This window comes from Cupressus sempervirens, chromosome 7 (assembly GCF_028749045.1).
Source record: "Cupressus sempervirens isolate cs-2001-9-10 chromosome 7, ASM2874904v1, whole genome shotgun sequence".
In the NCBI taxonomy this organism is placed as follows: domain Eukaryota; kingdom Viridiplantae; phylum Streptophyta; class Pinopsida; order Cupressales; family Cupressaceae; genus Cupressus; species Cupressus sempervirens.
The window spans coordinates 623,046,194-623,071,101 of NC_143124.1; the positions used below are offsets into that span (position 1 = coordinate 623,046,194).

At 33.7% G+C, this 24,908-nt stretch overlaps 1 protein-coding gene across 5 annotated transcripts in view; it reads left to right on the forward strand.

The window, feature by feature from the left end:
• Positions 1 to 8,667: 8,667 nt before the first annotated feature.
• The window catches only part of LOC149548243 (uncharacterized), a 71,711-nt gene continuing 55,470 nt past the window's right edge, over positions 8,668 to 24,908 (forward strand). For 3 of the 5 annotated variants that reach the window (XM_089792288.1, XM_089792293.1, XM_089792291.1), the window contains exons 1-8: positions 8,840 to 9,141; positions 9,248 to 9,309; positions 9,393 to 9,480; positions 9,551 to 9,612; positions 9,779 to 9,851; positions 9,971 to 10,267; positions 10,670 to 11,068; positions 11,185 to 11,316. In XM_089792288.1, coding sequence (XP_089648414.1) covers positions 9,043 to 9,141; positions 9,248 to 9,309; positions 9,393 to 9,480; positions 9,551 to 9,612; positions 9,779 to 9,851; positions 9,971 to 10,267; positions 10,670 to 11,068; positions 11,185 to 11,316 — 1,212 coding nt within the window. In that variant the 5' untranslated portion in view covers positions 8,840 to 9,042. Of the gene's footprint in view, positions 9,142 to 9,247; positions 9,310 to 9,392; positions 9,481 to 9,550; positions 9,613 to 9,778; positions 9,852 to 9,970; positions 10,268 to 10,669; positions 11,069 to 11,184; positions 11,317 to 24,908 lie in introns of all 5 variants that reach the window. The other 2 variants (XM_089792289.1, XM_089792290.1) reach the window with 2 other exon arrangements.

Genomic DNA, 24,908 nt, shown 5'->3' on the forward strand with positions numbered 1-24,908 from the left:
TTTCTATTGTATTTTTGGTTTGGTGAACTTGATCTTCTTTGATTTCTTTAAGTAACCTAGCTAATCCTAGGAAATGATTATGTAAATTTGAGGTCCTATGGATATACCTTAACGAGTCTATACTAAAATCAATTTTACTTTCTAGGTCAAAGAGGGTTATTCCTTGGATATCTCCTTGAAACTTCGTATATTATAAATTATATATATTAATCTATTCGTAACGAGTTTGATGAATTTAGCTCCTTTTAAGTCAAATTTTATTTTAACCAGAATTTTGTTTTCATTAAAGTCTTTAAAATTTGATTCAATATGTACACATTTTCCTATTAAGCCTCTTAGTCATTTTAATATATGAATGTGAAGTAATTCTACTGGAATGGAACATTTCTAAAGACTATACATGTTGGTATGTTTAGTTGGTTAGAAGATTCCTCATTGAAGTTTGGTGAATGTTAAACAAAATTCATAGAGTAACCTTTGTAAAAACATAATGGACCAGAAGCTAATTCATCCCTAATTTTCTTATTCTTACATTAAAGGAAAAAAAAATTGTTTGAGAGGGAAGAGATACTTCTCTGCAAAAATTCTTTAGCCACTTTTCTATCTTTGAATCTTTGGATTTGTGTCTGTTCTAATAAGAAAATATGCCTAATAAGTTGTATCAACACCATCAATCTCCACAATATTCATTACTAATAATTAAAATATTATCCATGGTACTTTGGGAAGAACAAACCTACTTTCTTGATTTGTCCGCAAATTTGGTTCCGTAGGATTGTATAGTGTTTCTTTCCATTTTTAATCTTCCTCCCAAGTTGTCATTTCTTTGTGATATTATGGTTGCATATTTGAATTGGTTAGGATACCATTCTTTTTTATCGTAGCAATCTCTCAATCCCCAACCTTGTTCTTCCCTTTGATTGATTCATAATACTTTATTGTAAATTATGGGTTATATTATAGTTAAGGTTTGACATAGGGTTGCGAAGTCCTATGTTGGAGAAACCCTAAAATTTCTTCCTTGGTTCATTTGAACATTCCTAGCTGATATGGATTTAAAGGCTTTTGACTACGATGGGAGTGCATTCCTAAATGGGAAAAATATCTCTAGGATCTTTTTTGCTACTTTTCTTCCTGGTTACTATAGCCCATTATTTTGCTTTTTCATTATCCCTTAGTTTGATAGGCTTTTGATTGCACATCTTATTTTTGCTTTGCTCATCTTCTATATCATTATGATCTTTAGCATGGGAATCTGTATTAATCTTGTTTGAATTTATTTTGGCATACTTGGTTTTGATAAAGAAAGCCTTTCGTTCTTCGGTGGGTGAAATTGTGTAGTGTGTTTGCATTTTGAAACCCCTAATGTTGATGTTATTAGTATTTGTCAATAGGAATATACTATTGTAATCGATTTTCTTTAATTAGTTATTAATAAAATGAAATTTAACCAATTAAAACTTATTATTTTTTAGTTTTTAAAAGTTTTGAAATATTTGCTAGAGTAACATGTACAAATTTTAAATAGTAAAACAATGAAATTGATTTATCTTCATTCTTATTGGATAATAGATTTGAGATCTTATACATGGATTTCACGGAAAAAAGTTCTATTTTTTAGGCATTTTGTTCACATCCACTACTCTCACTTAAGAAAAAGTTTAGAAAAAATAATCTTTATTGTTGATATAAACCTTTTATTGTTGAGATTTTCAAATTCAATATTTTAATATTAAGATGAAATTTTTATGTAAATAAACCAACATATACATTAAAATTATGAAAAATTAACTTTCTCTATACTATTTTTATAATTTAAAATAAATAATATTAAAATATATATAGTTTTCTAGTATTATTAAAAAATTTAAATTTAAATTTATCATTTACACTTAAGTTAATAATAAAGACTTAGTTTTATTTTAAATTTAGATTAATAAATTTAATATAGTTAAACAATATGTAATTAAATAATATTATAATAGTTATAATGAACCTTTTAATTATAAATATATTAAATTTTCTAACTATAATCAATTATTCGACAAATACTAGCCACTATGTGGCACTTGTTGGGTCTTGTATTCCAATGCGTGCTCGTGGTTTGATTCCTATTTCCATCTTTAGTGATTTGTGAATTATGTTCTTCAATAGATGAGAGAGCATAAAATTGATTTGTTGCAAGAATTGGTTTAAGATCCACATATTTTGTTTTACCAAAAAATATTGTTTGTCTAATTATCGCATAAATATTCCCACTACACATTCTTCTTCAATTTATCTTGAGGAGTTGTTTCTTTTCAGTTCATGATAAAAATATTTTATTAATCGTTAAGTTGGATAAAATTGTTGGCCTGAACCTTTTTGTCTGTCATGGATGTCTCCTTTCTTTTGTTTAATTAATATATTAATACTAATATTAATATCATATTTAATAATAAATATAATACTAATATTACTAAATATCATACTAATATTAATATAATATAACACTACTATTATACAATACTATTATGAATATTAATACTAATGCTAATATCACGATATTGATATTAGAGACAATAAAATCCATAGCAAAAAATAAAAACTAAAATCAAAATAAAAAATAGTGAAAATTGAAAATTTTGAAATTTAAATTGGGAAGCAAATTTGGTAGGACTTATCAGATGTTCGATTTACTTTTGAATATATGATTAGGCTTGGTATTTGCCTCAGGTTTTAACTTTGGAATGCCAAACATGGATAATCAACCCATCAGATGTGTTTACCATATTTCCTTTGGTCTCAAGACTTCGACTGTGTAGCTAACACCTTTTTTTCACCTGAAAATTGATGAAATTAAAAGGATTTCTTAAAGAGATTATCAACTTTCCATCAATATAATTTCTATCAAAATTTGAGTTTAGTCAATATTATTGATTTTCTATTTGAGTTACCTTTAAAGTCATGATTGAAAAATAACTATAACTTTCAAAAAGTTTAACCTCTTTGAAATCCTAAATATGCATCACATTTTATGCTTTGTCTACTATAAGAAAAGAAAAGTTTTCAATATCATAAAGTTAATAATTAGTTAAGGTGGTCACAAAAATATGCATCACACTTGGACATGAGTTTACTACTTATATTTAGAATTTTGCAAAAAATATCATCGTTTTATTGTGATTAAGGTGCATACACATACTTTTTTTCTTTTTCCCTGAAATGTTTGTACTACTGCTTTGAAATCTATTTTTTCAACAATTAGATTAATGTTTTTTAGAAAAGGGTTAGTAGTTTAGAAACTACATTCAATTTCGTATAGATTCTATTCTTACAACTCTTTGACACTCTTTGACATAAGGTTGATAAGATGTTCAACTTTTATTGTCAAGTTGAGTAACCCTAATTTTCTAATTTTTCATTTCTACGAGGCCATAGTTTCATATACCATAATCCTGCACATACTCATGTTTGTTATCTCATCTCATAAAAATGACTAACATTTCTAAAAGCATAAATCCAGGAACCCATCCAGTCCCAAGGCCTTATATGAGTGCATTTGTTTCAAGGTTGACTGAATTTCACTTTTTGAGAACTTTTTATATAACATTTTTTTTTGATCCTCAATTATGATCTTAGGAACATGTTCCAAGATGATTTGTTGAGTAACTAGTTTGGAACCCTCCCAATTATTAATGTTGCATTCAAAGTATTTTGCAGCTTCCTCAATAATTTGTTTTAGTTCATCTAACAACCCCCCTTCCAATATTTTTATCTCTGTACTTATGTTTACATGCCTTCTTATCTTAGTGTTGTTGTGATTTTTGTTTTAATTTTATTTTTTTGTGTTTTATCACCTTATGCAAGCCTTGTTTCACTAAATTTTTGTCTCTAGAAGATTTATTCTTTAGCCATTATGTCTTCATACTTCTTTAATAATTATTTCTCTTTTAATAACCTACCTTGATCCATTTCTTTTGCCAAAACTTCCTCCTGTAATTTAGCCAAAAAAAATTCCTAATTTTCTTTTATTTCAAAAATAATGTCAAAGTGTTCTTTATTCCATTTCATATTTTTTCTTTTGACAACTTTTATTTTGACATGAAGCAACAAGATTTGGATCCCATGATTCCCCACCATTGTTTAATTTTTTAATCAAAATTTTAACTCTTAATTATATTTTCTTAAACTTGAATGAACATCTACCTAGTTTCCTTTCTTCACTAATGGATAGTGTACTGGGAAGTGATCTTATCCTAAGTTGAGAAGGATTGTTGCAATGAGGTTATAGTCAAAATCCTTCAACCCACCCTTGAAAAAGAACCTATAAAGATTCTCGATAATATGGTTAAGCCTTGACCATCTATAATTCTAGGTAAAATCCCCAATTTTAAAAAAAATTCCATCAATTTGTTCTTATTCATCCAATTTTTGAATTTTAGGGTGGTCAAAGATTCTTTAGAAATGCCACCCCACTTCTCTTTGTTATTCATGACATCGTTAAAGTCCCCTCTAATGATAAATATTTTCAACCATCAATGATTTTACTTCATTCCATACTATCCTCTTGTCTTGTATCCAATTACGTTTGTAAATGTTTAGAAGCCAAAAGCGTAGGTTGCTTCTAGCGCAATTGCATATCTAAATTATTTGGCTCTAAATTTTCTCATACGATACTAATCTAGGTTCCCAAATTATACCCAAACCCTCAAAAGCACCTTCAGTTGATACTTTGTCGTATCCCCATAATCTAATTTTCTTCTTAACCACATCCAGTTCCTCACTATCCAATATAGTTTATTGAAGCATACATATTTCAGAGTTTACAGAGAATACCCAACGTTTGATAATGCATTGCTTGTTAGGGGCATTCATGCCCCTAAAATCATAGGATTTTAACTCTGTGGTAGCTCAGGAAGGTCCTTCCCCTTCCCAACTTCAAGAAGTTTAGGGCCCGTTTGGTTGTTGGAATAGCACGGGAATTGGCATTAAAAATTAGAATACAAATTATATTCTTTGTTTGGTTGGCAGAATTGGAATGCAGAATAGGATTACGAATTCCCAAAATAGCCCAAAATGAGCTTTTGTCTAATCTCAAAAATACTTGTAATTGGAATGCCCCTTCCTATTCTCAATCTCACTTGAATCATATTTGATAATCTCGTCGGGTCCGTTTGATATTTTTTGGGGTTTGGTCGAACTGCCAGTCATTCTGCTCATTGTGAAAGCACTGTAAACAAGTATTGTGTTAAATGGAGACGCTGTTTGAAATTCTCTGGATCATGTGACTGGGCCTCCATATGAGTTTTGAATTGAGCCTGCATAGATAGCTTTGGATCTGCAGAAATGGGTGGAGCCGTAATGATTTGGAAAGCGGCACATACTGTCAATGCCTCTAACTAGCGCCTAGGAAGAAAAAAACAATAAATTTCTTGCAATTCGTTGGCACCGATTGACCTATTTTCCCCTCAGACGCCAAGTCAAAAATAGTTCCTGTGAACAAGTAAAAACCTACAATATTTTTAATATCTAACATTCCTTATACAGAGAAGTTCAAAGTTGGAGAATGACGCCAAAAATGTGCTCCTGCCCCGCATTCAAACTTGTCTCTTTGTCAAACATTTAACATCGGTAATCGATGGCTTCAAAACAGTGATTTCCCCATCAATGTCGTAGGTTTTCATTTCATATTCATAAGGTCTTCATCTCTGAATCTAACTGTTTTTCCATTCCTATTCCAATTTCAAATTTATACAACCAAACAGGACTGGAATTACAATTTTCTGCTCCCATTCCCCAGTCCCATTCCCATTCTTATTTTCAAATCTAATTTTCAATTCCTACGCCTGCAACCAAACGGGCCCTAACTGTTTTTCCATTCCTATTCCAATTTCAAATTTATACAACCAAACAGGACTGGAATTACAATTTTCTGCTCCCATTCCCTAGTCCCATTCCCATTCTTATTTTCAAATCTAATTTTCAATTCCTACACCTGCAACCAAATGGGCCCTTAGTTATCAATATTTGAGCTGAAGCAGATCCATCTATACATTTTAGCTCATTGAGTGATTTCCTTCCTCTTTTTCTAACAACCTTTACACAATGTAGGGACGATCTACTCAAACTAGTCAAGGACACGCCTAAGGTTTCTTTCTCCATTTCTTTTCCCTCGATTTAATCATCTACAAACATAAGGGGATCTTCTTCATCTGCCATATCCATTACATCTAACATTTTCTTGATCAGAACTTGCTTGTCCATAATGTTTTCTTACTATTCTCCTCCGCAAGAGAATTTAGGCCCAAGAAGTTGTTTATAGCTTCAATATCCATATAATCATTGTTTGATTCTCTATGATCTACGATCTCATTTTCCTCTATACCACTAGATGTAATTGATTCTTTATTTTTTCCATCGCCACAATAATGTTATCATTGTAAGGCTTCCCTTTGCTATGTATTGATTCATTATCCACCTGCCCTGATCTATTTTCTATTTATTCCAAGCCTACATGAATTTCTCCTTCTTCAAGAGACTTAGTTGACTCTAAACAATGTCCTTAATAACTTCATCTTCCTCTACTATATTATGTAGATACACCTTATATTCTTTAATGACGCTATCTTCCTTCTCCTTATTAGATAATGTCCTTGTTGCTTGTCCACTATCCCTTCCTCTAAATAAATTGGATTTATAGAGTTCATCATCTATTCCTTTGTACAAATAGATACACAAATTATAGGTTGCCTTCCCTAATTTGTTCAACTAATTTTCCTTTACTAAGTTTTAGCTCATGATTTACAATGATCATTTGATCCATCCTAACCTTGTTTTTTTCAAACACATTATTGTTAATTAAATCTTCTATCTCTTCATGATGGGTCACTACATCTTGTCCTAGTAGGTCTAGAGGAATTTGATGGAGCAATGACTTATTCTTTTTTATATTTGTAATATCAAAATTTCCACCACGAAAAGGATGAATCATCCAACTTCCTTTTTATGGTTTTAATTTCTAGTTCTCCTAAATTTGTGTTTTCAATGTTTATTTCCAACATAGTTTTCTTTTTATTTGATTGACTCTTACCAACAACACCCTTACATCTAAGAAATGTTCCAATTCCTTGTTAAAGATTTATAAAATGTCAAGGAACTAGTTTTCTACAAGAATTCTCCCCAAATTTATCCATTTTAGTAATTTATTAGATTTATATACTTTTGGATCAAAATCAGGTATCCAATCTAAAACATGAATGCAACACCCTTAAAGAGTCTCCTCTTTTCAATACAAAATTGGTTTCTTTGCCTCTTTATTTTTGTAGACAATAAACAAAAAATAATGATCTAGGGTAACATAATTACCTAGTTGAGGAAACACCATTCCCACCAATCAATAATGTCTTTGATGGACTAATTTCTTCCAGTCTGACTAATTCATCCCAAACATTTTTCAAAGTGAGATCTTTTATTTGGTAAGATTTTTAACTTTAAGAGTTAGTCTAGAGGGCATAAGGTGAGATTAACCTTCTCGCCTTCTGTCGTCCAAGGATTTTCATTTGCCCTAGAGGGATCAAATTGACTCTAGTCGCTAATGGGATTCCATGAGAACCATAGTCTAAATCTAATCTTGTAACATCTTAGACAAATGAGTATCCTAAATATGACCCTTTAGGGTATGATTTAATTTCGATACCACAAGGGGCTTTCATGCATACATGTTTGTGATTTTAGAGATATCTTCATCTTCTTGGAGTGGATAGTTTGCCAACCATTGCCTGTGCTTGATAGAATATTTCTTTGGGCCATCGATCCACCCTAAGAAAACTATTACAAGGTTCAAACTTTTTGACATTCCAGTTTAATGAGATTCTATTGGCCCCATGCACAAAGAGTGGACAGTTGCCAAGAACCTGGAATCAATTTGCATTTGACGAGCACTTGCATTAATGAAGACAAAGAGAAACACCAACATTTTTTTGCCCTATTTCCTAGGGCATAATTATTTCACAATCACACTCAAGGCCACATAACCATTTTTTGTTTAATTTCCACCTCAAATTGTTAATCAATTAATAACTCACTATATAATTAATATATTTTTCTTCCACCATTTGTAGAATCAATGTTTCAATGCTTTTTTTAAGACAACTTAATCTCATCCTTTTATTTTGATTAAAATAAATCAATATCATTCATTTCCTATAGGTCTATAAGAAATCTATTTCAATCAACCTTCATCATAAATTTTCTAATTATATTTAATAGAATTTGTATTTAATAACGTATTTGATTATTAAGATTCAATTTATTGTTTCCAACCTTTTATTTTTAAATTTTGGTGCATGCAATCATAACAAGGAAAAAAATCTTTACTTACAAGTTATTGACATTGTAAAATGAAAGAAAAGGTTTTTCTATAGTCCACCATTTGAGTTCACATACAGTGAGAGTAATATAGAACCACAATAATAAATATTTTTTTGTAAGACACATAATTGTACTACAATCTCCAAAATACATGATAAATTTCAACATTTCAAATAATTAAATTATTTAAAAATAGTCATCTTTACATTTTATATTCAAGGGATAAAAAAATAAATATATACATATATATATATATATATTTTAGACATTGGCGAGGCTATGCATGTTATATAGCGTATTAAAGAAATACCATTCAATATATATTCACTGTTCTTCGAAATTTATACATTGAATTTGCTATTTTCAAATTTAGTATCTGGCAAAAAGGTCCACGCATCGTCAATTTCCATCCTTCTTCATTAGTGACATGTCATGCGCAGCTCAACAAAGCACACAGTTGTTATTGCCATCTGTGCCATGCTTACTTAAATCAAGTCGCGAGCAGCTCAACATGGAATGCATTGGGCACTGAACACGCCATGAATTTATCCAACAACTATCCGTATAAAATCTGTATTTTATACCTTCTGTGATTTTCAAAGCATCTCCAAGGCAGACAGAATTTCTCTTGCTCTGTTCAGCTCCAAGGCAAACAGAACTTATCTTGCTCTGTTTCTTCCTTCAGTAGAAATGGCTATGGGAGCGCGGAAAGAAGACAAGAATGAGAAGCTTATACGGGCTATTTCAAAACTCAAAGAGAACAAAACATGCATAAATTGTAACACACTGGTAAAAATCTCTGTCTCAATCTCATGTCTTTTCACAGGTCTCCAATCCCAATAATATTCTGCGAATGCTAACATTAATGGGGTTTTGATCGATTGATCGACTGAAGGTTCCACAATACGTGTGCACCAATTTTTGGACCTTTGTCTGTTTGACTTGCAGCGGCATACAGTAAGTCTTTTAAATATAATTTATAGTGTTTGGCGGCTCAGGCGTTCAGGGGTTTATTGCTGATATTGGTATTATCACTACAGTCGGGAGTTTACTCATCGCGTGAAATCCATATCAATGTGCAAGTTTACTGCCGCAGAAGTGGGTGCTCTGAATGCAGGCGGGAATCAGGTATGGGTATTTCACATCTCTATGCTTTCTCACATTTTTGCCTTCACTAAAGATGGAATATCATTTGCAGCGGGCTCGAAACATGTACTTGGCAAACTGGGATTTTCAGCGGAACAGCCTGCCCAATTGCAGGTAGCCCAAATGTGTTTAAACTGTATAAATGTCCATATGTGCTTGAGAAAACATATGATTTTTTGTTTGTCCTTCTATTGCTGTGATCCCGAACAAATTTTACACATTTTTTCCCAGGAGCATCTCAATCTTTGATTCTTTGCTTACACTGTCTTGTGTTGGTCAGTAATATCGACACACTCCGCTGCTTCATTAAAGAGGTTTATGTGGAGAGACGATACGTCGCTCGCAATACTGTGGTGGGTATGGGTAATATCACCTTTGTAGTAACACTAGTATCATCTAGTTGGAGAAATATGTACTGAAAGGAGCCGTAGTAATAGTAATAGAATTATCCAGTCGTGTCTGTTTGATGCAGGAAGATTATGGGAGGTTTTCTGTTGATAGTCGATGCCGGTATAAGTTAGGAGAAGGTGACGGGCGTTCCTCCAACTACAATGATGAGAGACGCTCTTCAGTTAGTACTACTGGTACCTACACATACTACCCATATGATTATGATGGGGAATTTAAAAGCATTAGCAATAGGCATCAGGTTGACGGAGGTGGAGAGTGGGGAACATTAGTTTTTCAATCACAAGAAGGACACTGCGCTGGAAAAGGAGCAAAAAATTTGTCACAAAAATCTGAAAAAAGAAATGATGGTTTGCTCCTGGTAAGCAAGAATGCAGTTTTAAATTTTTTCTGCTAAACCTGTTCTATGTGCTTTACACACTTTGATCACCGTTATCATCACATATTTCTTGGTTTCCAATTTGTTTTCATTATATCCAGACCATAAGGTTAATCATGTATTTTTCATCATCAAATGTTTCTTGGTTTCCAATTTGTTTTCATTATATTCAATCCATAAAGTTAATCATGTATTCTTGCCCCTGTAATTGCTATTGCGTCTTTAGGAAACGATTGTATCATACTTCTTAAAGATTGTTAGGATATCATGCTTACTGTACATGTGTAAAATGGAACAAAATGCCTAGATAAGTTCATCTAATTTTAGATTGGACAGTCAAGGAAAGAAAGCTTTATAGTTTATTATGATGACTTTATATGTTAGGATGCGAATGGCAAACATATTCACGTGTCCAAATATGCATCTGTGTGTAATGGAACCCAAGCCAAATACAATCTTGCAGTACTTAAAAGGGCTGATTCAGATAGCTTTATAGAGCTTGGGAAAGATGGCTCCAACCTAGCAAAACGGACTCATACTGATTGTATAGCCATTCAAAAGTTGACTTCAGTCAAAGAATCATGGCTAAGCACAGTAAATGAAGGATGGGCAACATTTGATGTGCATAGTCCAGTTCCCCAAAGAGATCCATTGCTTCAGATAAGTGATACTCAAAGCTTGGAAAGTAAACCGATTGATCTTCCTGCACTTGGAAACAAGAGCAATGGATCTCTGGAGTCTCAACCATCATACCCACACTGCTTTATAAAAGAAACCTCACAGGTATTTTTATCTCTTAGAAATGCCCACTTAAATTTAATTCTTCTTGTATATGACCAACATATTTCTTTGAAGTATTGCCATTTCTTTATTTATTTATTGTTTCATTATCTCTCCAGCGGCAGAACCCTTTTAATTCAACAACTTATGTTGTTGAAGATTTGCACCAGTCAGGATTTAAATGGGAACCATACAATATTTCCACAAGCACGAGTGAAGGCACATGCTCATCTAGTTCATGGCACTTAAAGGTATACATTCATAACAATTTTGAGAGTGTACTTACATCAATGCATCTCATGCTATGCTATAATATACTACATGTCTTTGTCTATGCTACAGTTTAATACAATACTTTGTCTTTTTCGTAATTTTGTAGTCAGCATATTTGGATGAATCTAGCTCGTAATGGTAAATTTATGCCCTGGATTTTAATTCTAGTGATCAGCATGAAGCTATTAAGACACTGTACATTGTTGTTGGACTAATGGTCACTATATATGTACTGCATTTCAATCTGATAGTGATCAGAGAAAATATCAATTAGTATAGTTTTAAACAAGCTTTTAATTCTGGCATTGATCCATTGTAAACTGCTAGAATCACATGGATCAAATAATACTTTGGTTTATTCTATGGATTGCTGGATAATGCACTCTATGGTTTTCTTTTCAAAATACTACACTGCAATATAAACAGATTTTTTCCAGGTTACAACTACAAGGCATCGAATGGGACAGTTTGACAACTTGAGATCAATTTGATTGATATCTAGTTAATCAATAATTCTCGCTGTTAAATGCTTGTGATAGTGATGGGAGCTATCTGATATCTATTGGTCTCTTAGGTGTTATCAGATATTATTAATCAGAATGTTGAAAGACGACAACAATGCAAAATATCATAAAATAGGAAATAAAAACACTAATTCAATGGAACAACAGAGTCAAGTGAAGTGAAACAGACACAATGTCTTAAGAATTGGCAATGTAATATCACTTTTTATTCATTTGCACAAATCAGTCTATCTGCATAACAATACAGAACACTGCAACATCAACTTACATTATGACAAATTTAGTGCAGAAATGTTAATAATGGCTAACTCACTCATTGAGCACTAGGTTTTCGTCCATCTTTTTTTTGGAGATATTTAAAGCCTTGCATCAAATATAAAAATACCATTAGAGAAAAGAAAAAGATTTACCTTGCTGATATTTATCTGACCCACGGGGTTCTTTGAATCAGTTTAGTTTGCAAAAATATATATATATCATGATACAAAATTCTGAAATTACAAAAGGTGCAAAATTTTACAGCACTTAACTGAAAATTATGTCTGAAGGTATGCTTTGTACATGTCTTATCGTGTTTTATCTCTCCAATGATAAGGCACGGTCTACCGATTATATAGCTTACACTTTTCTCATGAATTGTGGAGTTGATACATGATGATATAGGATTGGGGAACCTGATCTGCATTTGTAAAAGTCCAAGTAGGGCTCTGTTTATCAACAAGTGATGGGTTGATTGCGAGGGCATAACATTGAATTTTGTCTTATGTGCATTGTCTGGTGGTAGCTCTTGTTTTGCACATTTGGGTGGATATTTTGCAAACGATAATTTTGAGTAAAAATCCAATCGCAAAATAGGATGACCAGCCACAACGTGTGAGACAGAGTCTCTCCTACCTTAAAGGATAGGCTCCCCCTTCTCACCGTTCCTTAGATCAACTCAAGGTAAGCAAGAAGTCGAGAGATTTTATAAAATGGGTGTGACCAATATCCTTTCTTCTTATCTTTCAAGAAAGAATCCACTTGTGGAGCAAGTAATGGGCAGGGTGAATCTCTAACTACATTTCTTTCAAGAGCTGGAAAGATATCGATAAACCTTCACTAACTCAAAGGCTAGTTGAAAATGCTAGTTTGGCTCTAAGTCTGGTCGTACTTCTATATGGAAAAACTTTACAATTAAGGCACAAAGACTTCTAAAAGTAAGAATAACTTAACTATTTTGCGAATTAAGAAAGAAGTACAAGCTACAGACTAAGCTTTTAGCTATACACTTCAACAATTGCTCCTGGTCAAAGCTCTGGCTCCAATTGCTTCTTAACTCTTTTATATTTAATTCACAAGATACAATTACCCAAAAATGGAAGATAACACGAATCAAAGATAACTTAGATGAATTACAACAAAGCTTATATCTCACACAAGTAACAATCTCACTTAGTCAAAGTGAAGTCTCAAATGCTCCTTTGTATTCACTTTCTCTCAAAATAGTGCTTACACAAACAAAGTTTTGCTGGCATAATTTCTCCAGAGCTCTCTTGGATAAAGATAATGACGATTTTACAATGAGGGGACACTCTTTTATATAGGCATAGGAGTTGAGAAAAAGGTGGAGGAAAAAGTGGGAGCAACTCAACCAACTTTGACCTAGTCTAATTACAGTAAACAATATAGGGATACATGCAATTGCACATGCAACTCGCATTACATGTAATTACACTTTTTCATGTAATGCATCCTTTTAGAACAACTAACATGAAATAAAAACAAAAACAACAATCTCAAAGATTGTTTCTTAGTGCCTTAAATTTGACAATGATGTCACGCACTGTGGGAAGATCAGCAATTTCCATGGTCTTCGATATGGCTTCTACTCTCACTGCATTTGCATATGCTGTTTGTACAACTTTGAAATTTGCTACCATAGTATCCAACAAGTGTTTCGTCAAGGATTTATACAAGACAAACTTGTTCATTGTGTGTGAACCAAAATCTTCAGAATCTACATCAGCATTGATCTTGATTGTATATTCTGATTTTACTCTTTCTATTGCAACGAGATTACTAGATTCATCAATAACGGCATCCCATCTATTCCAAATCACAAATAACACTTGCTTCAACTACTTGACAATCTCCAAAGGCCGCTTGCAACTTTGTGATTAGCTTTCTTAATGTTTCCTCTTTGTAACCAATGAACCCTTGATATCTGAAGAACATTTCACATGACAGAAGAATGTCACATGAGACCAAGGCATCCAGATCAAGTTTGACCATTTCATCCCAATCATCGAGGATTTCCTTCAAGTTATCCGCTTCTTGAGTCAAGGAAGAAATTAAGTTTCGCTCCATTTCATTCATCTCTTTGACATGCCTAAGAACTACAAATGTCTCCGTGATGGCTCGAACTCCTTCAGAAATGATTTCTTATATTCAAGACTTGGCGGCTTCAATCAACTTTCTCTCCTTAGATGTTTGAGACATAACAACAACACTCTGAGAAGATTGTTGCCGAATGACCTTGTTTAGACGAGAAACACCCTGTTTTAGTTGATTTTTCTTTTCCTATAGCTTGTGATTGCTCTTTGATACATTGGCCAATGCATCTTGAGCATAATCTTGCAAACAACTCAAACGTGATTGCTTTCCGGTTTCAACCTTAGTAAATTTGTAATCAGAACAAGTAAGTTCATCAATAGGTTTGTCCACCAAAGGCTCAACAACTTCAACAAATTTGGTTTTATTTGAATCAACCAAAATTCTAAAAACAATCTTATCTTTCAAAGATTTGGATTTGGTCTTCTTAACAGGGAGATTGTCCGGAGGAACAACCACTTTTCTCCTTTTCGTTGTTATTTTGCTCAACCATGCAGGCAGGTTGAAACCTTCATCCGTAGAAGTAGATACAGTAGAGACCATTGGCATTGATCTTGATTGTATTTCCATTGTAATAGAACAAGATTTAGTGTGCAGAGCTGAAGGCATAGGAACATGTTGAGAAGACTTCGTCATGAAAAGCTCAAAACCTGTCAAAGATGTATCAAGTTGGGAAACTTGACCACTGGTAAGAGTTGGAAAATCCTCAAACACATTTGCTACATGTTCATATTGTTCATTTGCAGGAATACAAGGAGCAACAGAAGAAATAAGAAGAGCCATTGTATTGACTTCTGAGACTGGAATAGGAGTGAAAACTGTGGAGAATGAATCCACATCGTCATCTACTTCATGCAGAAAAGACTCTTCATGTATAGACGGTGCACAAGCTTGTGTAAGCTTTGGGAGAGATATGATCATGACTTCCCCTTCTTCGTCTGAAACTTCTTTATCTAATTCTGTCTCCAGTTCTTCTTCAGATTCTTCCTCTGATTCTTGAATTGGTTCATAGATTTGAGATGATTTGGCTCCTTTTCCACCCTTCAATTTGAATTTGAGGGAACCCTTAGCATCAGAGGATGAGGCACCATCTTTCCCTATGATTTCCAATTGTGACTTCCTGCCAGGAGGACCAAAACTTCCACAATCCAAGCCCATCTTAGGATTTACTCTTTTAAGGCCTTTATTTTTCAACCATTTATTGGTGTTCATTAAAATGGATTGAAATCTATCCATGATAGATGTACCTTCCTTTTGTTGCCACTGAATAGGAAAAGGGCATTTCTTATCAAAGCCGGCTTGATGAAATTCCGGATCAAGGATGTTGCCATCATCTTCAACTTGGAAATCTGAAGGGATCTCCAACATGTTACGATCGATTATCTGTTGCAGGGTTAATCTGCAGTAGTCCATATTCATGATATCAAGCTCTGTCCTCATATCAATCCAGATGTCCTCAATGTGATAAATATGAGTGTAAGCTCTTTTCATTTGAGAATTCATCTCTCGATAGTCAAAGTCAAATCTGGCTTTGAACTTCATCAAGGTGATTGACTGCAACTTTTCTTCCATGTTCTTTGCTTTAGGTACAAAAATGATCGAATAGTTACCAATAGCCAAGGGTTTAGCTGAGGTAATGCCGAAACTAGGCCTATGCATAGCATGTTGATCACTCTGCACATCCATGAGCTGTCTAGCTAACTCCATCAAGATGATTCGATCTATATCATACCTAGGTAAGGTATACAACTCGCCTTTGAAATATCCAACTCTCAAGTATGTGAAAGTTGGAAACTGAATGAAAATACAACCATATTGGTTCACCCTCTCCCATGCCGCATCAGATACTCTTTTGACTAATAACTGTTTATTGAACAAGCACCGGAAATGCCCAAATAAGGCATCTTGGACTCTTCTATAATGAAATTTACTATTTGTCAAAGTGATTTGGTCATAGTAATCCCAAATGGGAACCTGAAGACGAGCTCCCTTGGTTGAAAGACCAGAGAAAGATCCCATGGCAGCAACAATGTAAACAAGGTAAGAATTCATGTAGAAGGGAAAAGTTCCCACATTGCCTATCTACTGGCAGAATGCAGTGCTGATGAGCTCTCCCCAAAAGATGTGTTCTTTGTTCTCCATTATTTGAAAGATGAACTTATACATCCATAGCTCAAAATCAATAGAATCTTTGAGACTACAATTTCTGCTGAGAAGGATGATGAGATCCTTATATTCTTGTTTGAAATTAGACAGATGAACGGTCTTTGGCCATCTGGAGAAGTTGTTCCTTTTATTGTCTAACCAGTAAAGGTTGACAAACTTTTGATAATCACCCTTTTGCCCATTCCAACATGCCAAAGATGATTCCTTGGTTAAATCTGCATATTCTGCTTTATGTGAAACTTTGAAGATTTGTTCAATGACCTCAGGATCAAGGCTAATAATAAGCTTGCCGTTAGCGTCTTTGATAGTCTTTGTCTTTGGACTAAATCGCCGTGCACATTCGAGAACGAAATTAGGTTCTACGGCCACATAGGAAATATAGATACCGGGTGAATGTTACTTCTCTTGATACGCTTCATTTCATGGCTAGCTGGAGTTTCAACACTCTGCAAGAAATCAACCACATCCACATGACCAATCTTTGTGTCCATTACGTTATCTAGAATAGTTATGACTAATGAGGGAGCTGCATGAGCCAACTCTTTATCATATTGATATTTCATTTGGCTTTTGGATTTTGATAGTGAGGTCATTTCTTGTGCGTGTACTGCAACACAAAAATCCAAAAATCCAAAAACATAAATACATCATCAGATGGAATCTCCATACAAGTTGATTTTGTGATCAACAAAGATTTGGAAACAAATTGGGGACTTGGTAGATCCACTGAAATGATCTCAAAGAAATCATACACATATGCAATGGATGAAAATTAAATGAATATAAAGCGTAATGAAGTGTTATGAAGGTGAAAACATGGAAGATGGAATGAAATGAGAATGTGTAAAGTTGGAATGCATGGGAATGCATGCAAATGATTGCTGATATTCAAATGTGACTTAGGGTTTTCAAGACATTATTGCATGGAAAATGAGTACATGTAAGTGCAACATGTAACGGGAGATGAAAGGTGAGATGAGATGCAAGTGTGAATGGACGATGCACTTTACATGTAAGTGCAAATAGAAGATGAGATGGAAAGCATGGAAAGATGCGGAAATATGTATTTGCTCATGGAGGTGCAAATGCATATGGAGGGATGGAAATGGAAATTGGAAGAGAGACAATGAGCTTTATAGTCACTTTTGGTAAAATGATGAAGTCAAAGTACATGGAAGATGAAAATGACATCTTTTTGACTTTTCAAAAAAATGACTTTTAATCAAAATCGGACCTTTTGGATGCAATTACACGTAAGGCATTTGGTGTAATCGTGTCGTGCGAATGGATGTGAAAAGTGAGATGAGTGAAAATGGAAACGAGAAATTGGATTACATGCATGTGCGGATGGTGAATGAGATGGAAAACATGTAATCGCATTCGTCAAATGAGAGGTGAGGTATTGTGACATGGAAACGGAATGTGGAATGTGATGATGCTTTCACATGAAGTGAAGCAACAACAAGTTCTTGGGAAAGAACTTTTGACTTTTCCAAAGTGGAGAAAATTGACAAGCAAACACAAAACAAAAAACACAAAGAAAAATGTACCTTTGGAAAGTGACTTAAACATGCCAAGATGCAAAACACTTCAACAGTCAAATTCAAAATTGGAACTTGGAAAAAAACCAAAAACATGAAAATGAACAAAATCTTCATTTTCAAAAGAAAAATGCACTTTCCATGGCATAGATTTCAACAGGTGGCAATCATCAAGCAATTATGTGCATAAATCAACAAGATAAGCACAAATTAAATAGCAAGAAAGAAAGAGTCCACTTAAATGAAGATTAAGTGCCAAAAATGAAGGAGAAAGATGCTCCAATGTTGAAAAATTCTCCAAAAACGTTTGAATCTTTCAACCTTTTACAAATTCAAACGGGAAAGGGTAGCAGACAAGGAATAGTTGTTAAAAGATGCCAAAACGTGCCTTAAGATTGTTCCAAGATCCAACGTTTTTGGGATGCATGTGCTTGGGACATTTTTGGTGAAAAACGTTTTTCACCAAGATACAAGACCAAATCGATTTGGGGTTTAAACACCAAAATATGCATCAACATACAATGTAACCCCCAAATAAAGCCAAATCAATTTGTATTGGAGCAAAAATATTGATAAAAAATGGAGTTATTTGCTTATTTCTTCAAAATGGTGCCCTAGATTTGAGCTTCAAATAACGTTTTTGGGCACGTTAGATCAATTTTTGATGCAAGGAAAATCATTGCGAAGTAAAAATGCCTCCAATAGAGAAAATCCCATGCAAATCCATCAAGAAAATCTCTCTTTATGATCAAAATCGGGTTCTTGGAGTACAAAGACATGCATTTCTTCAAAATTGGACTTTTTGAAGGGCAATGCATATATTTAAACATGTTTCAAGTTAAAATCTGACCTTTTTGGGTCAATAGCATGTTTTAAAATGTGCAAACAAGGCAAATCAGACCTTTTTGGGTCAATGACATGTTTTAAAATGTGCAAGCATTCAAAATCGAACTTTTTGGAAGGGAAAGCACATTTTAAGTAACATCTCACATTTTGGATGCAAAGACATAAAAACTTACCTTTTGATGCAATGACATCAAAAAGGTCCACCAGGTTGAACTTTATATGTAGTGACATGTAAAATGTCCACTTTTGATGGATTTTAATGTAATTGCATATAAAATGTCCACTTTTGATAACTTAAAGTCATTTAATCCACTTAATTTCATAAAAATGTTACTAAATGGGTCATAAACAATATTTATATATCATATTTAAAAATACAATATATAAACATCATTTTAAAATTAACATTTAAATGAGCATTTGATTTAAAAATAAAAATTAAACTGAAACTATATTGTTATATAGTCATTTTAGGTGAAAAAATAAAAAAGTAACTCAATTTAAAATTATAACATAAAGTGTACTATAGTTACTATAAGTGAAAAAATTAAAGTTAAAGTAACTTAAAAACATAACAAAAAGTGAATTAAAGTTATATTTATCAAAAAATGAAAGTCAAATAAAAAATATAACATCATATTTTTAATTCGTGTTGTTGCAGCAAAAAGGTCCACTTTTGAAGCACTAAAACGGGCATATCTCTTGACTGACAACTTCGATTGAGCTCTAGGTTAGACCGAATCGAAGAAAAAACTGAAAGGCATGACATGAGCAAAACCAAAGGACTAAAAACCATCAAACACAAACTCAAAAGAAAAGAAAAGGACGATGAAGGCTTCAAAAGTCAAGCAAAGGCTCGAGAGAAAACAAAACGAAAACCTTCAGTAAAAAGATTTGATATACAAATTGAAATAGATTGATCGATCAACATTAAGCAATTGAATATCAAATTCAAACCTTATGAAATGTGAAACTAGCTTGGAAAAGTTTCGTGTTGTTACCAACATTTTGTGGTGACAAAATGCAGGATAACAACACATCTCCACAATGTTATTTCATCCTACATTTTGCATCCAGCTGATTCCAGATGCCCCACAGTATTCCATTGCAGCATATTCCAATATCTATAACACTTCTATAAAGTGCCCAATTTGATGTACTTTACCTTTGAATTTGCAGTGCAATATTTGGAGTTTACTGAATGCACAACAAAATACATCAAGCTCAGTGATCAGGTCATTTACTCATGCTTTTTGCAGTTGCTATTGTAAAGAATTGATTAGTGAATCTTGTTAGCAAGTTCTCCCTTAGTCAAGCTCAGTGATTAGGCCATCTACTCATGCTTTCTCACCTTGAGTCAGCAAATTCTCCCCTAGTCAAGTCTATTGGTTCTAAATGTGCATTGAAATGTCCTGCCAACATTTTCTCTGAATTTGACCAATTGCTTTGCCCTTGATGCAACTTAACAAATGAAATTCCCTATTGCCTCAACTAAGAAGCTCCCTTGCATGTGTTCAAAATTGACAAGATGAAGTCGTCATTCAAAATCAACGGTCTTCCATCAAATATGCTCAGTGTTGTCTAGTTTTCTAGTGCAGCAGCCTGAAGCCCACCCTTGGAATTGGAACTTCTAGGTAGGACCCTGTTGATTCAGCAAGTCACATAATCAACCCTAGTAGTAGTAACCAATTCCTTAGTGTCAAGAACCCTTTGCTGATCTCACTCTTTTAGATCACTTTATTTAATACTTGATCTCTAACAAAACCTTTGGTCCTCCTCACATGCTGCCATCCATTCATTGTGTTGATGAGAGTCAATTAAATCATGTCAACTTCCTTTTCTTTGAGCTCTTCCATGCATTCAATTTTTTTTCTTTTGTTACGATGATTCACTTCTTTTGTTGTGGCAACTTTGACCATAGCAGAAGGTTGTTACTTCCCCGCTTCATCCAGCTTAAAACTCAAAGTCTACTTCTTTGATACACAATGAGGTTGTCATGATGGGTGTTGTCTTATGCATTGATAAAGTGGAGTCAAAAATTGGGATTAGAGGCAAAATACTTGATGAGTTGGAAGTTGACAAGTGTGAGGAGGGAGGCTCTTTTCTTTAGCCCAAGCAATCAATAGAGGGAAAAACAGCAGACAAGTACAAAAGTAATCTTTAATTTTTAGCTTAACACTAAAGTAGAAACTAAAACCTCAAAAGGTCAAACAAGGTCTACATATTTTACTATTCTTATTTCTTTTTAGATGTGTGGTGGGGAATTATAGTGTTGGCACAAATCTTCAAAGTGTTACCTTTTGTCTTAGCTTTGTAGTGTTTTTGGGTTGAATGTAGTTGGAGCCTATTTGAGAGCTTTCACATAAAGATGAGAAACAAGTTGACTTAAGGTCACTTCAATGACCATGTTTTCATCTGATACAACATATTCAACTAGAAAGGTGGAGGGTCAATATCAGAATGTCATCTAAATATACTCTCACAAATTTTCCAATGAATTGTACTAATACCTCATTTATTAATCTCATAAATGTGCTAGGTGCATTGCTCAAGCCAAATGACATCACTAGCCACTCATATAGTCCTTCATTAATATTGAAAGCTGTTTTCCACTCATCCCCTTTTCTGATCCTAATTTGGTGATATCCTAATTTCAAGTCCAATTTAGAATATACACATGATCTTCCTAGAGAATCCATTAGGGCCCGTTTGGTTGCTGGTATAGGAATTGAAAATTAGAATAGAAAAATGGAATGAGAATGGAAATGGGGAATGAAAATAGAAAAGGGCAATTCCAATCCTGTTTGGTTCACTTGGAATTCGATTGGGAATATGTTAATCTATTGTTTGGTTGTACAAAAATGGAATGGAATGGTTAAGATTGTATTTTTAAAAATATTTTCCTTAAATTTTTTTGTTTTACTTTATTGTTTTTTAGTTAATTTTTTCAATAATGGTAAAAAGGTTAATTTTATTTTCATTTTTTTGATTGGTAAATGACCGAAGCTTTCTATTATAATAGATAAAAATGAATTTACAAAGATCCCTCTGTTCAAATAGGCACTGGTAGGAAAGAACAGAGTAGGAAAACCTCCAGTCTTGCCCGAGACTGAAAATCCAGTATTTTATACAGATTTAAAAGAGGCATACTCCAGTTTTTACATTTCCTCTTTTCTTACAGTTTTATACATACATATAAATGTCAAAATTTGCCAAGAGTTCATTAGGATATTAAAAAAAAGTGTGATCTTGGATCATCCTGTTCCAATTTTGCCTCTTATTTCCTTGTTTAGAAATCTAATCTGCATCATAAAACACAACTAATTTCCAATTTGGGGTTAGTCATAATCCAAAATTATAAGGAAACGATTTTTAAATCAGTATGCAAAGGAGTATAGGGTCCCATAATAATCTTTTCTCAAAGGTTCCTTTCTTTTTATTTTAATGATGAAGCTTTATATTTGTCTATTATCAAGGAGGGATTACCACCAGTTATTCAATGTACATTTAGCTTTTAATTATTTACTTGATCTAACTATCTTCCAATTAATTTCCATTATCCTCTTAGTTTATTGTATCATCTTGCTCCTACACGATCCGTGTTGTTTGTGTATAATTTCCTAAAATGTCATACTTGATTATAAAGTCCTTGATTATTGTACTTGTTTTTTTTGTGATTTAGAAGTCATAAATCTTATTGATTAAAGATTCGTGTGTACTCTTCTTTATTTGTCAGAGGAGTCATTTCCCTCTTATTACTAATTCATGAGAACTATTAGTGTATCCTGTGATGATTAGAGACATGAGCTTCCCAAGTCTAAGACTTAATTAAATACTGTTCAATTTTTCAGGGATCCATTTGAAAGAAAAGGATAATGAGATTGCTTTCCTAATTAGTTTTCTGGTCCTATTGATAGCTAGACAAACCGGTACCCAAACAAAAAAGGGTGTGCCCTATTAAACCAAAACCTTGAACTTAGGAGCCGCTACGAAAAACACGGAAAAAATTTGACAGTCTATAACTCATCCTTTTTGATGCATACCATGATAATCTCTGACGCTTCTTTGTTGTTAGTCACCGGGCATCTAGGAGGGAAGATGAAGGTAGTCTTCTCTTTAATTGATTTGTACATATTGGGCAGAATGAATTCTATGTTCTCCAAATTTTCCAAGTCTACCTTAGGCTCCACATATGCATTATAGAGGTTCAGATAACTCCGAAGCCAATCTATACTTGGCTCAACCACTATACCTCTCCAACGTAGGAGGAAGAAAATATTCGCCTCCATTTTTTGCCATGCTTGGAAAAATTTGACATTATCCCTAATGGTCAGTATGGAGTGCCTGAAAACGTTAGCTTGACCTAAGCTACCTGGCGGATGACTCATATAAACTTCAAGGAGAGGAATGCTCTGGTAAATACTGCTCAAGACTGCATGCTCTAGTCCTTCCAACCAAGTTAGATAAAAAATATTAGGACACCGATTAATAATCAGACCCTACTCTATGTTTGCTCTAGCTAGACATGCTATGAATGACCCAATAAAAGAACTGTTCGTGCACCATGTATAATCATAGTTGAAGATATGCTCTCCTAAAAATCTACTAAACACAACCCTAGAGAGGTTGTCCATAAAATTTAAAATCCTATTCCACCTTTCAGGTTTGATGTTACCTCTAAAAGCCATTGTCCTAGCTTCTAATGCGTGGAAAACTGCAACAACGGTATCTATGCTCTACCCTATGCAATCAACAACAGAATACACATGCCAATTAGGGAATCAAACACTGCGTTTATAGCAATACCGAGCCGAATGCTCTAGAATGCTTACTTTCTAATGATGTCAATTTTGCCGATTGATGATATTTTCAATCATAATTTAGTGCTCCCTGGTTGTATACTTTTTAGCTTTTATTGATATTAGGTATTAATCATAATTGTGATTTATTATTTTTCAATTTTCTTGATTATTAAATTCTAATATTTCTTCTCCATCTACCCCTTTGTTTGCTAAATAATCTGCTTTTCTATTTCCTTCTCTGAATATGTGCTGAATTCTGGTTTCTTCAAGGAGATCAAATAGCTTTAATACTTCTAGTTTTGAATTTAATACCCAATTTTGGGTGTCCCTTTTTCTTAAGGCATTGAGCACTGTCTGTGAATCCCCTTCTATTATAAGTCTTTTAATGTCTAAGTTAATGCTTAATCGAAGTCCTTCTTGAAGGGCTTCCAGTTCTGCTAAATTATTCGTCATGTTTCCTATATAACTATCTCTTTTGACGATCCATTTCCTTGTATCCTTGTTTATGATACAACCTATCCCTGATTTACCTGGATTGCCTCTTGATGCCCCATCAAAATTTAGTTTGGCCCATCCATTGGGGGGTGGTTCCCATTTACACTTATTCCTTGCCTCTTGACTCCTCTTTTTATAAATTAATGGGGGATTGATCAATTTGTACCAATTTCTTTTCATAATATCGTCCCATTTTGAGATTGTTCCTTCTTCCTTTGTTGTCTTTCTTAGGTGTGTGTTCATCATTTCTATTATACATGCTTCTGTTTTATTGATTAACATGGAACTTTCACAAAAAATTCTTCTATTTCTCTCTTTCTAGATTTCCCATAAGAGGATGGAAGGACACATGTTCCAAAGTTTGTCATAAATATTGTGAGGTTTGCCATTCGGCCATCCTTTTAGACTCTTTTCTAGATCTCTAGGGAAAGGCGCAGTCCAGTCCAGCTTTCGTTTTAACCATTCCCAACATTCTTGAGCAAAATTGCATTGAAATAATAGGTGATCAATAGTTTCGCTGTCTTTCTTACATAAAATGCATCTTGACGATCCCTCAAAGCCTATTCTCCTAAGCCTATCTGCTATTAGAATCCTTTTTGAATGACAGCCCAAAGTAAAATTCCTGCTTTTGGGAGGCAGGATGAATCCCAACATAGTTTAAGAGGCATTTCCACCTCTTCCCATCTCTGGGATTGGATTATAAGATTGTAACCTTTTTTAGCATTGTATGTTCCATCTTTGGAGGTTCCCCATATGAGTTTATCTCCTCTTTCTTTTTGATTTACTTTTCTCTTCTAAGGATACTTTCATATGCCTCCTTTCCTAG